The sequence below is a fragment of the Nymphaea colorata genome, chromosome 1 (genome assembly GCF_008831285.2).
Source record: "Nymphaea colorata isolate Beijing-Zhang1983 chromosome 1, ASM883128v2, whole genome shotgun sequence".
Classification (NCBI taxonomy): Eukaryota; Viridiplantae; Streptophyta; class Magnoliopsida; order Nymphaeales; family Nymphaeaceae; genus Nymphaea; species Nymphaea colorata.
Window position 1 is genome coordinate 28,230,086 of NC_045138.2, and position 16,724 is coordinate 28,246,809.

Genomic DNA, 16,724 nt, shown 5'->3' on the forward strand with positions numbered 1-16,724 from the left:
GGCAAATATTTAAACATTTTTCAATTTGGTTATTTGAAATAGTTTTGCTCTGTTTTCAAAAGCATTTTTTATTATGTTTATTCGGATTGAAATTGATTGAAAGAAACGGCACAATCTGGTTTCGATTTTAATAACGGTGAGGAAGACAACTAAAATAACTCACAGGTAAAAAGTTAAGAAGAAAAACTATAAGAGCGTCCCTTGAGAGACCTGAGCCTGTCAATGATTCGATCCGCTTCTTGGTCATGGCCGCTCCGTCGTTCTTCCTCCTCGCCGTCGTTACCTGCGTCGGCCTCGCCGGCGCTGCAAGAATCCAACGTGTTGTGCCGGAGTCCAGCAGTCGGGTAGACGGCCGCGGGCGTTCCCGCAATAACAGGAACTGCTCCAGCTGGCATTTTGTGGTCGAGACCAACGGTGCCGGTCACTGGGCGACGGTGCCGCAGAGGTGCGTCGGGTACGTCAAGCAGTACATGACGGGGAAGAGTTACGAGTCTGACTCTGCTGCGGTGGCGTCCGAGGCATTAGAGTTTGCCCGGAGCGTGAACATGACCGGCGACGGTAAGGATGCCTGGGTTTTCGACATTGATGATACGCTCGTCTCCTGCCTGCCATACTACGCAGAGCATGGCTACGGGTAAGGACTCTGTCTCTCTTTCTCTGCTATTTCTTCTGATGTCGTGGCAATGCCGTTCGGGCCCGCTCTGTGGCCTACCGGAGACAGGACGTCCGGTGTGTTCACGGTGAGAAAAGGGGAAGGATTTCCGGCTGATGTTCGAGTTCACGAACGGTGTTGCCTAATGGCATGCCCTTAGTCTCGAGCCATGGAATATGGATTTTCTGTTTTTTTTCATGTAAAACTTTTCAGAACGCTGTAGTGGTCGGCGCATCGTAACCCACCGCGCGATCCTCGTGAGCGTATTTTGAATTTTAAAATCAAACAATGGATTTTAAGTTAAATTCAATAACTGGGTATTTTGATTTTACTTTCTCCACTGACAAAAAGTCTGATCTAAAACAAAAAAAGGAAGAATCTGATCTTATGTTGATGGATTTTAAAGTGTGAGAACCTAAGACGAGAGCAAATCAAAGGTAACCAAACACCCCCTCAATGTTTTTGTTTAATAATGAGAAGAAAATGTGAGCGACGGTGTGATAGACTGGAAGTTCTGGTTCACGATTTAATTTGCTGCAAATCCAGATCGGAGGTTTTTAATGAGACGACCTTCGACGAGTGGGTGGACGAAGGGGTTGCACCGGCGCTGCCAGAGACCAAGAAGCTGTATTATGAACTCCACAGTTTGGGATTTCAGATCTTCCTGATAACAGGACGCAGCGAGAGCCAGAGGAACCTCACGGCTTCCACTCTCCGGCGTGCTGGATACAGCTCTTGGAAGAAACTCGTCCTCAGGTAAGCAATCTGCGAGAATTTATTACTAGTGTGCATCATATATTTCGAGAAAACATGAATTTTTCTTTCTTTTTCCCCTTTCTGGATTCGAGATCTTTGAACTTGAAATTGTGGTCTGTGTGGTTCGGATTTGTGAGTTGATTATTTATGAACTTTTTGGTGGCGCAGAGGAACGGAGGATAAAGGGAAACTTGCCATTATATATAAATCGAAGAAGAGGTTGGAGATTGAGAAGGAAGGGTATCGGATCCATGGGAGCGCTGGGGATCAATGGAGTGACCTCCTGGGCAATGCTACTGCCACCAGATCGTTCAAGCTCCCAAATCCCATGTACTTCATTGCATGATCAGCTGCTCTAGTGTTGTCTTCTCCCTGCCTCAACAAGTCTACTATTCTTCTTTCTGTTGCCCAGAAACCAGTGTGTCAACTGAGACGCTTCTTTGATTTCTGTTCCAACAGTGTTAGTTATTTTATTAAATAATTAAGAGGAACAATAGAACTTGAGTGTTATACCTTTATAGAACGATATAAAGTAGTCGCGACGGTTCTAGACGTCGGCAAATATCGGCCAGCCCCGTCTGGAACTGATCTACTGACAGCCAAGAAGCCGTTGGCTATACTTTCGTAGAGAAAAGTAATTCTGACAAAGTTATGCGTAGGCAAAAATGAACATTATTTACGACAGCCACCAACGTCAGAAATTAAAATCCCTTTTTTGACAACGGGCGAGGGGAGTTGAATTAAAGTTTCTAAACTTTTTGACTAAACCAAAAAATCGTGAAATTTTCTAAAATTTACATATAAATTTTTAAAATAAACTTTTTACTTTTTTTTTAGATGGAACTAAGGCTCACACGGGCCTTACCTTAGCTATGCTCCTGCTAAACAGTTACGAAATATGCTGATTTACAGCTCAGGGACACTATGTCCCGACACTCCAAACCATCACCGTCGGGACATCTAACGTCTATCATTAGGAAATGAATATATATATATATATATATATATATATATATATATATATATATATATATATATATATATATATATATATAGAAAGAAACAAAAAGAGAGTCCATGCACTAAAAAAGAAAATTTTATAATACTTCATCGTAAATAACACACAATGGAGCCAATCATATTTAGATGCAAAAAAATTCACTGGAATGTTCATAGTACAATAATTTGCTCATAGTACAAAATATAAGAAGTTCCTCCAAACAGCCCAACAGGATGTCTAGAAGGTTGTTTTCTTTCCCAAGACATGGAATGACAGTAGGCACAGTAATGATCTGCACTCCGACACTCGACAATCTTGGCTCCCCTCGCAATTTCAAATACTAATTACATGTATGAACATGGAACAAAGACATGGAAGCTTCTTGCTATTGATCTAGCATTTCTGCCCAAATTGTGCCCAACTGCACCACAGATTTTCACATGTAATGATCATTTAACAGTCAATAACTTATCAATTTCACCACAGTGGAAATAAAACACCCCGTCAGAACTATCCCTGCAGTTCTTCATCAATTATGGGCAGTTTTTACAGTAACTGTCTTGTAAATCATGACGATTTAGACAAAGAAAAAGCAAACATATATATGGAGGAATTCTGCATATGTGAGTAAAACATGAAGGTTCCAAACTACAGTACTGAAGTTCAAAGAGCAGCTCATATTCTAAGCTTTGAAGTTAGCAGAGGGATTCGTCATGCTAAAAAGAACATAACCATCATAATAGAGAAATCATTCTGGTACCCCCAAGTGCCCCTCTAAGTTTCTTAGCTTTTATAGCATCATATGCAGCCAAGCCCAAGGTGACAGCATGCTTCCCTCCATATAATTCAACTACTATTGCGCATTGAAGAGATTCAGTACTATTGAACAGCTATCTTCTCTGCAGGAGTCGTCGGGTTCCTTCATAGTATTTTGTAGTTATCTTCAAGGAGGGACACCACCAACATGCCTTGCTAAATAATTTTAACAAAAAAACAAAGCTTTCTTAGAGTACAATGAAATTGGTATGAACAGCAATTTTACCATAACAACTTGGACATTGAAGTTATATGTACAGGAGTCAAGCATCAACAGAAACTCCTGCTGTTACGCTCTTCCCACAAAAATTTCCCTTGGGGACAAAGTACAAATGAACCACAGTAGCACAAACAGAAATTTTGTCGTCTATATTCAATTTTGAGAATCCATAATCGAAACATGCGCTTGATTACCACCAAGTAAAACCGTCCTTCTGGAAGTGGCTCGCATCTGAAACAAGTGAAAGGCAGAATTTCTGATTTTGATGTTTCCTTGGTAATTGTATAAAGAGAGAGAGAGAGAGAGAGGCTCCAACACATGCTCGGTTGAGCTATATATATAAAATGGGAAGAAGATGATAGGTATTTTTAGGTCCAGGAAGTTGGAGACAAAACATGATATGTGACATTTTAAGAGACATTCAATTTCATATACTCTCTCTCTCTCTCTCTCTCTCTCTCTCTCTATATATATATATATATATATATATAAACAAGTCTTTCTTTTAGTTTCTAAACCGATTGATTGAGTGGAAGTCAACACACCATTCTCAGTTGGGTCAACCTGCCTCCATCCGATATACAGTTTTCATCGAGGTTCTTTTCTGCTTCTTTATCATTGCCATTATCCTTCAATCTGCTGCTCTAATCCCCGGTTTGTCAGTTTCTTCATTTTGGATTCGGTTAGCGCTGAAGTTAAGAACCTTTTTTAGGTGGCTGAATTACAATTTTAAAAATTTTAACAGAGATGAAACTTTTTATATCAGCTAAACAAAGTCTTTCAAAAATACGTGTAATTTTTTTTTTTTTCTGTAAAAAGTTTGAGTTGAGACGTCCAGGAATGCAGATTGCAGAATATTTAAAAGCTTTGATCCGTCCAGAGTCATATAATTTTCCACCTCTGCACTTTCTTGTTTTGATTGGATTTGGATATGAAAGAATGAAACGTTGTTGGAATTTGTTTTTGCATAATCGGATCCGGATGTCTGTGAGAGTCAAATATATGCCATTTAATCACAAACAGAGCTTGTTCGAGCTTATCTGATTACGAATCGTTCGATTCATGCAACACATCGAGATTAAACTCAATTGCAAATCATGACGAAGATATGAAATGATTTGGTATACATGAAAAACTAAGAAACAAATTAACGTAAAAAAGCAGACGCATAGAGTTTATGAAAATAAAATATTTGTATTCACATATACAATACTAACCTCATTTTTTTATTAATGAACATAAACAAGTTGATTTGATTAGTCACATGCTGTTCATATGCTTGGCTCGCGAGCCGGCTCAAGTTCGAACTAAGTTGTTCGTCTCTCATCCTTTGATTTCACCTGAAAAGAAAAGTAAACGATACGCATCTAATTACTTTATAAAATGATACATAAAAGTAATTAACGGCAAACACTCTGGCTGCAACGTGCAAGTAAGTATCGCGTAGATGTTACGCGACACTTACTTGCACGTTGCAGCCACGGTGTTTGCCTAATTTTTTGAGTTAATTACTTGACTTATTGTATGCATCATTTTATAAAGTAGGCGTGTCAGTCAGTAAGATTGGGTTTCGAATCAAGTATCCAACAAGAACCCCGTACTCGTCCGAGCTCAGGCTAAAAAAAAAAAATGAATGAGCCCGACTGAGCACGGTTCTGCCAGACAAGATTTGTTTAATGCATTTTTTATTTATTTATATATATGATTATAATGTTGTATTACTATTAATTATATTTATATATTATTATATATTTAAAATATATATTTCTCAAGCTCAGGTTTTAGATGTTGGGCCGGGGCCAAGCACTGGTTTTGAGTGTTGGGCTAGCTCGAGCCTGACTCCTGGCCAGGCCGATCTGATGACCAGGCTTACCTATTGCTTGCTATGATAACTTAGATTTTTAAAGTTGGGGATATTTAGAGGAGTTTGAAACTCATTCTCCTTGTTAGGATTCATGGTTGTTTCAAGACTTACTAGGGAAAGAGAAAACGACGACTAAACTTTCACCGATCTACCAACTATGTTATGCTTCTCAAAGCGCGAGGACTTTTAGAAGGTTGAAAATATTCATTTATTTTGCTGTTGCTTTTTTTATTCTTTGTGAAAAAACAAAAAGGAAGATGAGTAGTTTTGTTGGGTCTAGTTGAGAGGTTTCAATTGCTCTCTCTAATTTGTTTAATAGTTACAAGAAATCATCATTGATACAATCTTTGTTCCGTGGACGACAACGACAATTTCTTCGCACTTAACAAAGGACTGCAATATTTTAATCTTGAATGAGATCATTTTTATATTCTATTAATATAAGAAGTACATCATCCTCAAGATCGGTTGATCACATCTCTATTTTATATGCACCAGACTTGTACATCATCATCATCATCTGCGTCGTCAAGAAGCAACATTAGCTGGACGTGTAACGAGCACACAAGCGTCGAGCTTATTTGGACTTTGGATCTAAAACCAGTTTCAGCAAAGTAACTACGGTTGTCATCATATCCGTTTTGAATCAGATATTCGATTGAATCAAACAAAAAAAAAATGGATATCAATTAATATCTGATTGATTAAGAATCGGATCGAATCAGATTTGGATTTAAGAAATAACATCCAATCAAACTCAGATGTATATAAATATCCAATTGGATTTAGATGTAGATTCAGATTCAGATCCATTTAAATTTTATTGTTCTCACATTTTGGAAATAATTTCAGTTTAAAATTGAGATTCATATGTAATTTTTCTTCATTCATATTCAAATCTGAGTGTATTAATATTTGAAGAAACAAATATATCCAGTTTGAATCCGATGTGCTGACATCCCTACTCACACTTGTCCCATGAACCTAAATTGAACCGATCAGTGGATCTGGATTTACTATTCGGTTCGTACATAGCTGATCAACCATCTATAAGTAATAAGATCATTTTCAGATTCAGATCCGAAGCTTGGATCTATCTAAGGTTCGAATCATGTGAAACTTGATCCTTTTTGGGGGCATATCCCAAATCCGGATCTAATTCATGAGGTAGGAGAATCGGAGATGGTGCTCACGACGTGGCAATGAACGGGCGGTGAAATAACTCGATTACTTAACTTTTTCCACTTTATATTTCGATTTTTCTTAGCCGTTGGATCTTGAGTGCCACTAATCAGCAGACTGACGACAGACGATTAAAAAAAATGAAAGAATTAAAATTATAAGGGGCTACAGGGGAGAGGCCCGTGAACCAGCAGAGGATTTGATCGATCGCTGGCCGGCCATGGCTGCTCCGGCGTTATTCCTGTTCGTCCTGATCACCGTGGGATTCAACGTCTGCGCCGACGCCGGCAGAATCCGTCAGGTGGTGCCGCAGGCCGTCCACCCGGCCGAGGACGGAGCCGATTCCGGCGACGGGATGTTCTGCCCCAGCTGGCACTTCGCCGTCGAGACGAACGACGCCGGCTTCTGGGCGACCGTCCCTTCGAGGTGCGTAGGGTACGTCAAGCAGTACCTGACGGGTGGAAGGTACGAATCGGACTCCGCGATGGTGTCATTCAAGGCAGCAGAGTTCGCCCGGGGCGTGGAGATCGCCGGCGACGGTAAGGACGCTTGGGTCTTCGACATTGACGAGACGCTCCTCTCCAACCTGCCCTACTACGCTGCGAATGGCTTCGGGTAATCTCTCCCTCTAGCGAATAACGGAATATGCCCTGTGTAAACAGAGGGAAAGGATCTCCGGCGATCTCTCTGGAAAACCGGGAAAAAATCTCCACCGGGGGCGCCGCCTGTCGTTATCTCGAGTTCACTTATTTGCCTGTCTCGTGGTACTAAATCACAGAAATGCCCTTGTGCACCAACGGAGGCCACCGGTTTACCGAGGCTTTATCTTCCCGGATTTTTCTTTTCCCCTCTTTCTCGTGTGAGCCAGAGGAACAAAACCTCGCTGGATGGCCCAACAGGGTGCACATTTGCCCTTCTCTCGAACGGGGGAGATGAGTGGTTGCATTTCGTTTCCACTTATCATTGGTTATTAGACCTTCTTTCACTGAAACTCATGGTGTAGTTTGACACCAAGAATATTTTGTGAGTGTCCTTTCGATCTGCCCTGCCCCTAAGAAAACCATGGTAATTTATCTGTATAGGCTGCTTTTGTTGAAATGACTAGCAAATATGAAACTTTAAAGCGTGTGCATTTAATCGAATTGGGGATAAGGGATGAGTTCTCTCTCAGCAAGTAACCACGAGCGTGGCACTTTCCCCTTGTTCTATCCAAACACGCTAAATCTGGTTCATGTCTTCCCCAAATTCAGATCGGAGGCTTTTAATGAGGCAACTTTTGACGAATGGGCGGACGAAGGGATTGCACCAGCACTGCCGGAGAGTCTGAAGCTTTACAAAGTGCTCAAAAGTTTGGGATTTGAACTCTTCTTGTTGACGGGGCGCAGTGAGCCCCAGAGGAACGTCACAGTATCGAACCTCTTATTTGCTGGATATGACTCTTGGAACAGGCTGATCCTAAGGTACGTGCGCTCATAATACTATTGGCGTTTTACGTTGTTGGGGAGGCCACCTTTACGAAGTCACATTAATTTAAACCGTGGTTGATATATATATATATATGCTCCACTTATGTTATGCCCCTGTATTCTCAAGCCTAAAGACTACTTAATGATAATATACCGGTATAATTAGCTTCGACACATTTTTGTGTTAGTAATACTAAAAAAAAAAAAAAGAATTGTTAACCATACAATTCAAAGTGATTTCAAACTATGTTTTTTTAATCATGTTTAATTTTTTTAGGGCTTCAAGTTTCGGTTTGATGACTAAGTTTTCGGTTTTATATGCCTTTGGTTTTTCTTCTTATGCATGGAAAAGATGAAACTCAAAACTCGTGGCTTATTAGATAAGCTAAGTGGAATGATCTATTAAACCATTTTGGTCATTCAATCACTTGATCGATGGCTTTGGAACACGGAATGTGGTCATATATACAACTTGTCTATACAATGTGTGTGTGTGTGTGTGTGTGTGCTCTTGTATATGTTTAGCAGTACTTCATCCAGTGAATCATGAAAAGTTTGTTATATTACATTATGCAAAACAACGTGTTTAAGTTCCGAACTATCGACATTTTTTTCACATGATCAACAAGAAATTGATATATATATATATATGTTCGTTAAACCATCTTAACATGGTTGGTTCAGAACTGTAATTTGTTTGTGAAATCTTTGATGATTCAGAGCAAAGGAGGATCAAGGGAAGCCTGCTATACTTTATAAATCGGAGAGGAGATTGGAGATGGAAAAGGAAGGCTATCGGATCCATGGGAGCTCCGGGGACCAATGGAGTGATCTGTTAGGTTTCGCCATAGCTACGCGATCATTCAAGCTTCCAAATCCGATGTACTACATTCCATAACACTCTACCTTCTTATCTTTGCGTGTGCACCAACGTTCATTCCTCTTTGGGTTGTGCAGAAGCAAAACATCATTCATCCTGATTTTTTTGTTTTGTGCTTCTAATTAATTGAAGGGAGAGATGAGAAGGAACAAAACTCCGTGTCACACTGGTGCTCGTAAATGGTTGATGCTGGTGCTTTTTCAACAGATCATGTCCTCTGCGCGGCCACTAATTGTTTTGAATGCGCAACTAACTAAGCTAGCTATAATACCGAAAGTTTGTAATCATTAAAATGTAAATACAAAAAATAGGCCTATTAAAAGTTTACATTATATATATATATATATATATATATATACTAGGACTATTAAACAGTTATACATATAATATATGCCCTTGCCTAAAAGAATCGCTGCAGCTCGGCAAAAGGGCCACCTTTTCATGGTGCGATCTGTGGCATCAGATGTTGAATTAGTGGCAGCTAGTCCTCAAATGATTGTATTTATTATTGGCTTCTTAAACGACACTTTCGAACTTTTGCTTTCTTCATTTAACTACAGAAACTGTCATGGGGACATAGCTTTCTCAGTTTTTATAAGTCTCTTGTGGAAATGTGTGCCTTGACTTGAAATCTTTGGGATGTCCATGAAAAAATTGATGCTCTAATGGCATCTTATACAATCCCAGCGTAAGCTAGAGAAACTTTATGGGTAACTCCAAGATTTATAAGATAAAGAAAATTTACAGGTGTGTTATGAATCAAATTTTGCTTCATTATTTCTCTAGACCACACAAATTATGTTATAGTTTTGTGTGGTTGGTCGAATATGATTTCAAGTCACACGAGGAATGACGCTAATAAGATTTTCATGCTGCCAATACTCCTCTCATATGTTTAGGAATGTAAACAGTTCTAACTTGGGTACTTGAATCCAGCCATTCACTGAGTTTGACTCAATAGGATCTTATGTAAACGGAATCAGATTCAGAATCAGTAAGGACACAATTTTTTTTTAGAGAAAAGCCCAGCTCTGATCTCAATGACATAAGATTCGCCATTTATATGTAATCAGGCCACAGCTTTTTCAATCTCAATCAGATACCGGGTTCTGTACAAGGAATCCCAATTAGATTGATTGGTAATCCGATCCTTGTTTCAATACTATCAGTCCCAGTCCAACGAAATGGATTTGAATTTAGATAGCAACTAGAAACTTTGGATCCATTTACATCCTTACTATGTTATTTGCTTTATTGGGGATGTCCCCCAATGAAAAAACATCAAAAATTAATCATTCATGACGCATTGACACTAATTGGTTTAAAAAAAAAAAAAAAAAAAAACTTGATGGAAAACACGCCAAATATATAAAAGTATAAAAATTGAAGAAAAAAGTTAAAGCCATAAAATGTGTAGGAAGGTTTGTCTTGCATGAATATAGAGGATTTATTAACACCACGAGATCTCATGGTTTTTCTTTAAATGGATCGGTTAAACATGCAAATCTGATGTCCCAGCGGCACCTCGAAAAGCAAAAATAGATGTAATATTATTGCGCCACTTCCAAACAAGCAAGCAGCATCTTGAATTTATTGCCACTTTCTGGTGATAAATTTGTAAAGAGATGAGATCACCTAACTAAACCCGCGATAAAATCACCAACTTTTCGAGACTCCTTTTAAATGCCCTAAATATTTTAAAGGAATCCTCTGATGTTGTTTTTTTCTTTTAGTCATCCTTTATTCTTCTTACATGTCTTCCTCAACCGCTGCAAGTTTTATTTCTGACATTTCTTTCATCCTATCCGTTTGTTATTGACGGTGCGGCAGTAATTTCTTTTCTCCTATCCGTTTATTTCTACTATTCAAAAACTTCAGTTATGACTTGATCCAAGGCCTTGCATTTTTCACCTCCCAAATAAATAAATCTCCATATGTTAATGAAAAAGAAGACAATTTGTTTGTTTTCATTAAAATAAATTAAGTTAAATCGCGAGGCCGTTGGGAGTGAGAGAAGAAGTATTTCATTCCATCGCTCACAATAAGCGCTAAAGCCCTCCATTTCACCCGTTATCACGAGGATCCAGAACTGGGTCGGTGTCCGATTTATATCTAATACATAATACATCATCGATTAGCTTATCATAACCACTCCATTGACACTTATGTACAATGCTCATGAGAATCGAACTAACGAAGCCCGGTCGAGCAAACCTCAAACTCCCAAAGCACAAAAACAATGAACTCCATGCAATCCATTTGATTTTTAATATAGTAGATTGCCAATTTAATGATGGTGGTAGGGAAGAAAAAGGTCCATGCAGTTTCAATGGGGATGAAAAAGTTGGAGGGTTGTTCATAAAAGTGTAGTAGTAAATGCACCTACTTGGAAATAAATGCGGAAGAGATAGAGAAGAGCAGCATTCATGCCGAGGGACAAGTCATGTCCCTCCCAGCTTGGATCCTTCGTCTCCCTCCCAACACACTGCCCTGCTTTTTAGCTGGACCTTTTCATGACGGCACATGCAGTCCAGGTAGTACTGCCTGCTTGACCACGACAACTAAGCCATAAAATATACAATTCATAAAATCCAAAGATTCACTTATTTGATAAATTTGACACATTATGCAATTGGTGGCAACCAAATATTGTCGGGGTTTCTTCCAACTCATCAAATTTGAGAAGAGCGTAACAATGAGATTTTTTTTGGTGAGCAGGAGGTTAACAATTTACTACGGCCCAGTCGTCACCCTTCCTCTTCTAAATTCTCCTTGCCTCCAAGGTCATGGGCTAGGTCGAGGACCTGGGTGAAGTATGATACACCTGCCAAAAAGTATCTGGTATACTATCTGTCTGACCAGCTATACTATGTCTCTTGAAGTGTAAGAACAAGACTTTTACGAATTTATCATTATGAGCTCAACAACTACTTCCACCATACTATGTGCTTGTTCTAGTTCCATACACATCCATTTTCTCGAAGCAGCTGAGAAACCAACCAACCCGCTATCCTGTTTCGGTTCCATTTTTGCATATTAATCTTTAGAGAAATTTGTAACTGTTTGACATATTTATGAATAACTGACTTAATGTTTGAGAAACTATAATGAAGCCTGCTTCTATTTATAAAATAATTGACGAACACAATTTTCAGGAGTGTAACTTAATCAAATGTGTAAAAGACTACTTTACCGTTTAAAAAAGCATAATGTCTTGAAAAAATTATGAATCACATTTTCCAAGTGGATTCTCTGTAACTTTCACACTCTCATTCTACTTTTCGCCTTTAGAATCAGGCTCAGACGAAAACGTGAAAAGATCCACAAAAACGTGAACTCTGAAAACTCTCCTTCTCAAAGTATATAATTGTAAAATAATAGTTCTAAGTATATGCTAATATGTTCATTGGTGAAGCATGTCTTGTTTTTAATTTTTCAAACATCTTTTTTTTTTTTAATAATTCTTGTGATCTTTATCACAGGGTAGGGACGGCTGGCATTATGGACCACGAGAGACCGATTTCCGGTCCCCCATCCTTGTGAGCCACCCGATCCAAAAGGGAAAAAAAAAAAAAGCACTGCCGTTTTCCACCACATGAGCAGAACCCACATGCTAGTGATTTTTTAATTATTTTTCAAATTAAAGATGGAGCTCAGTCTAGTTGGAACCGGATCGTTGTTGGACAGAACCATTATCCGATCTGGATCTGGAACTGAACCCATACTGCTACCGGGATCATAAACCAGGTATACCCAAGACAGGGAACACCAATTTGGTAAGCTATGTAATTGATTTTTTTATGCAGACTCATGCAGTATCTTAAAAAGTATTTATGAATCTGCTTAAACTTTTAGATAAATTTATGACATACTTTAAACTTTTGTACTTGTCAAAGGAACTGCTTGGTAACAGTAACAAGATACAAATTAGGTTTCATTTACGTGGCGTGGTTAAAAGAAAAAAGAAAATCAAAATTTAAACACATTTTAGTTTATTTCATCGAAACTTGAACATGTTTTTTGAAAAATTGTCAATCTTTTTTTACACACAACTACACTACAAGAACCGGGAAGACGGGTTCTTCAGTTTCATTAAAAAAACAAATAAACAGATAAAATAAAATAAATTCTGTCACACAGCAATTGCCCAAGGCAGAACGCATTACCAGCAGAGGAGGGTGGAAGATCTGATGAAAGGGACCTTACGTCATTTGCAATAACTTCTCTCACCTAATCACAGCTGCCGCCATTAATCACTAACATGTTCTTGGTTTTTTTTTCCTTCTCTCTCTCTCTCTCTTTTATTATCTCCACAGATCTTTCACAGCTTTCCTGACAACAGGAGCCCTACATCATTTGTCCCACCAGGCTATGAATGGATTATATTCAGATCGGACCATGACAATTTTTGGATCTTGCTGTGTTTGATTCGGAATCAGAATCTGATTTGGACATAGAAAATAGAAAACAGTATCTGATTTTTTATATCTAATCTAACTGGGCGAAATATATACCACATTGGCATCCTATTACTAATAAGATGTATGAATTTTCTCATTGGATCCAATTACTTGGAGGATTCTCATCAAGTATAAGGTTTACTACCTTGTAGCTTCCTCTTTTGTTCCCTTAGCTTTTACTCTTGCGCTCACACACTTGTGTTCTTCATTTATTGTTCACATACCAAGGAGAACAGATAAATGGTAAACACGTACACAGAGCATTAATACATCTTGCATGTGAATCTCTTTACTCCAGAAGTGAACCTCCAAATTTGTACTCTATACATGTTAGAGAGAGAGAGAGAGAGGTGCCCCCAAGTTTCAATTCGTCCGGTGTGCATAACTCTAAAAACCACTAGATGGTCAAAAACATTTCATAAATGTGATCTTAATATTATGTAGTCAAGCAAGTCTCGAATCGCATAATCTCAACGTGGAAGAAGGAAAATAAACTGCACCAAAATCAGTAACTGTAAACTTGCTCCTTCTCTGATAAGTTGCAATGCCAGTTTAAAACTTGATTAGATAGGAACTGCTAAGTTGGTCGTTCGGTCGTATGATGATACCATCAATATCATACTAGTTTAAGATGGAATCATAATATGGCTAATGGCATCATCTTTCTCTAAACCATGCTACACTGTTGGAAAGCTGCTGAATCTTTGGGTTGTGTTTTTTTGTTCATTACGTTAATTGGGCTTCTAAGGTCAGATCAGGTTAAGAAAAGGACTGCCTATAATAAGAAATTGAAAGAGAGAGGGAGGGAGATCCTAAGCATTAACAGCTTTTCCTCTGTGATTTTCTATTTGGGTAAATTCTCCAACGACAGGTGACCTCAATAGTAATGGAAAGCAGTAAAAGAGAAAAGTAAACCCCTCTGAACTGCTTGGTCGTGCACAGAGAGAGAGAGAGAGAGAGAGAGAGAGAGAGATTTGTAGAAATAGTTACAGATTTTCCACTGTTACATCTATTTAGTTAAGTTCACCAATCAGAAACAATAAATCATTAATAGTACAAAGCAGTGAAGAGGAAGAGGAAAAAAAAAACGCTTTCTTTTTACCAGAAGACAACTGCTTCGTTGTGCTTTCATGGAGAAGGAAAGCTGGGTGGCAGGAAGTTGGAGACCAAATTCATTGCTGGCTCCTCCAACAAAGGCCTGCAAAGGAAAGGCTTGGGAGAAGGAATCCTGATGCAGTTCAGCCCTCCCTGAAAACCAGAACACTCAGGCTCAGGCCTCTGCATCATTCTCCCTGGAATGCAGTTCCCAGATAGATCGAACCCCACATTCTTGATCACCAACCTCGAGCATTGGTTACTAATTCCAGAGAAGAAGTTGTAGGCAACAGTCAGATTAGCCAAGCTGCTCAGTGAGCAGAGTATATCAGGAAGTATTCCAGAGAACTCGTTGTGAGCGATATTGAACACCTCGATCCCTGACAAACAAGTGAGAGAGTCAGGAAGCTCCCCACTGAGCGAATTGTAGCTCAAGTCTAAGACCATCATCTGCGACAAAAATCCGACTCCTTCGGGTATGCACCCGGTTAGCTGGTTGTTCATAAACAGAATCTCTTTTAGCCTGGAACCGACGTAACCAAAACTTGTTGGTAGGTTCCCACTGAACTTGTTATTCGCCAAGGTGATGACAGAAGCAGGGGAGTTCCCTAAACTCATTGGTATCTGACCTTCAAACTCATTGTTGTTCAGAAAGATTGCATCGAGATTCATACCAAATAGTTCATCAGGAATCCCGCCATTGAATTGGTTGTACCTCAAATCCAAGTAGATCAAGCTTGGCAAACGCAGAATGACGGCCGGAAATGGTCCTGATAACAGGTTGTTGCTGAGATCAAGCTCTGACAAATAGACCAACGCAGAGAACGAGTCGGGAACGGCGCCAGAGAACCTGTTGGAGTTGAGGTGAAGGATTGAGAGGTCTGGGAGGTACGAGAGCTCCTTCACCAAGGAGCCCTCAAGGTAGCCATGGTTGAGATCAATGCTGGCAACCACCGGACCGGAGACCATGTCCAGCGAGTCTGAGCAGAAGATTCCCTTGTAAGAACAGACGTTTGGGCCTACCCATGTTGCTGTGATGCCAAATGGGTCTCTTGTGATTGCAGACTTCCATGCCTGCAGAGCCAAGTACGCATCGTAGAGCCTGGAACTAGAGAAGCCAGGGGGAGATTGAGTAATGATTCCACCTAGGATGCCTCCATTGGCAAGAGAAGAGCAGAAGAGATGGAAGTGGAGGAAGAAGCAGAGGAGCCAACTCTTCTTCTTCACCATCTGGTCAAGAAAGGAATGAGGGAGAGAGAGAGGGAGAGGGAAGAGGGAGGTTGTGCCATGTAAATATAAGCAAGCGCCAACTTCTTGGCCTCAATCCCACAAAAGGGTCTTAGGCTTCTGAATTTCCTGGCATGGGCCTTACTTTCTTGTGGGAGGCTGGAGCTGTCAAACCCGAGCAGGTGATTGCTTTGGAATCTTTACAGAATTAACAGGCGCCATACCCAAAAAATAAAAGGTAAAACGCGGTTATTTAGAAAATGAGAAAAGATACTGTCTCTCAAAGAAATTTTTTCTTGAAGAACTTAATGGGAAGGGTTGCGGGGAAGATCTATATAAATGTGTTCCTGCAGAATATTAAATGGGACGTATGAGAGCCCAGAAAAGTTCAAACCTTTAAAAAAATATATAAGAATTCCAACAAGTCTCCCAAGACTGCTGAAAGAGTCGTTTCTTAGATCCGCCAGCAGGAACAAGGGCGAGGAATTTGCTTTCGGGGTTCTTTTCTGTAAACTGTAGACAAACTGTTTTTATCTTTTCTTCTCTCAAGTAAATGACAAGTTGGTGATGCGTTGCGCTCATTAATTCGGTGGCCACCGGACAAAACAGCAATCCGGCAGTTGCAAGAACCACAGGGAAGCCCAAGTTGGCGGACCCCAAAATTAAGGGCACACCCATTTCATCTCTCTCTCTCTCTCTCTCTCTCAAAGTTCAGGATTTTATTTTAAGGCACTGGAAGCCATTGGCCTTTTATTTCCTTGATTTCCCTTTTTACATATTCAAATAAGATCACTCAGGACTAATCATTTTGTTAAACAAACTTTGTAGACCATACATGTCAACTTCTTTTGATAATTTAATAATTTAACCTAATCATGAGCAGACGCCATGAAGCACATGAAATTTCATTGGTGCACACAGGAAAAGAGGTTCTCCAAATGCATATATGTATAAATATATATAAATAGTAAGTAAATGGTAACTCTGGCTATTCAAAGTCACCCAACTTTCATACCATGATGATGCAAACAAATATGTAAACTAATATTAGATGACGAAAATATTATTCAGTTTTTTTTTCCTCTCAACCATCTATTACGATAAAT

General features: G+C 39.4%; 3 protein-coding genes across 3 annotated transcripts; 2 read left to right on the forward strand and 1 right to left on the reverse strand.

The window, feature by feature from the left end:
* The first annotated feature begins 227 nt into the window (after positions 1-227).
* On the forward strand, positions 228-1,912 carry LOC116266699 (acid phosphatase 1-like). Its single transcript, XM_031648013.2, has 3 exons — positions 228-634; positions 1,199-1,408; positions 1,577-1,912. The coding sequence occupies exons 1-3, from the start codon at positions 246-248 to the stop codon at positions 1,752-1,754; spliced, it is 777 nt and encodes a 258-aa protein (XP_031503873.1). The 5' UTR covers positions 228-245; the 3' UTR covers positions 1,755-1,912.
* Positions 1,913-6,644: 4,732 nt separating this feature from the next.
* Positions 6,645-9,040, forward strand: LOC116249775 (acid phosphatase 1-like). Its single transcript, XM_031623036.2, has 3 exons — positions 6,645-7,105; positions 7,741-7,950; positions 8,677-9,040. The coding sequence occupies exons 1-3, from the start codon at positions 6,711-6,713 to the stop codon at positions 8,852-8,854; spliced, it is 783 nt and encodes a 260-aa protein (XP_031478896.1). The 5' UTR covers positions 6,645-6,710; the 3' UTR covers positions 8,855-9,040.
* A 5,229-nt stretch (positions 9,041-14,269) lies between these two features.
* Positions 14,270-15,658, reverse strand: LOC116267225 (leucine-rich repeat extensin-like protein 6). Its single transcript, XM_031648842.2, has one exon. The coding sequence runs from the start codon at positions 15,619-15,621 to the stop codon at positions 14,425-14,427; it is 1,197 nt and encodes a 398-aa protein (XP_031504702.1). The 5' UTR covers positions 15,622-15,658; the 3' UTR covers positions 14,270-14,424.
* Between the last annotated feature and the right edge of the window lie 1,066 nt (positions 15,659-16,724).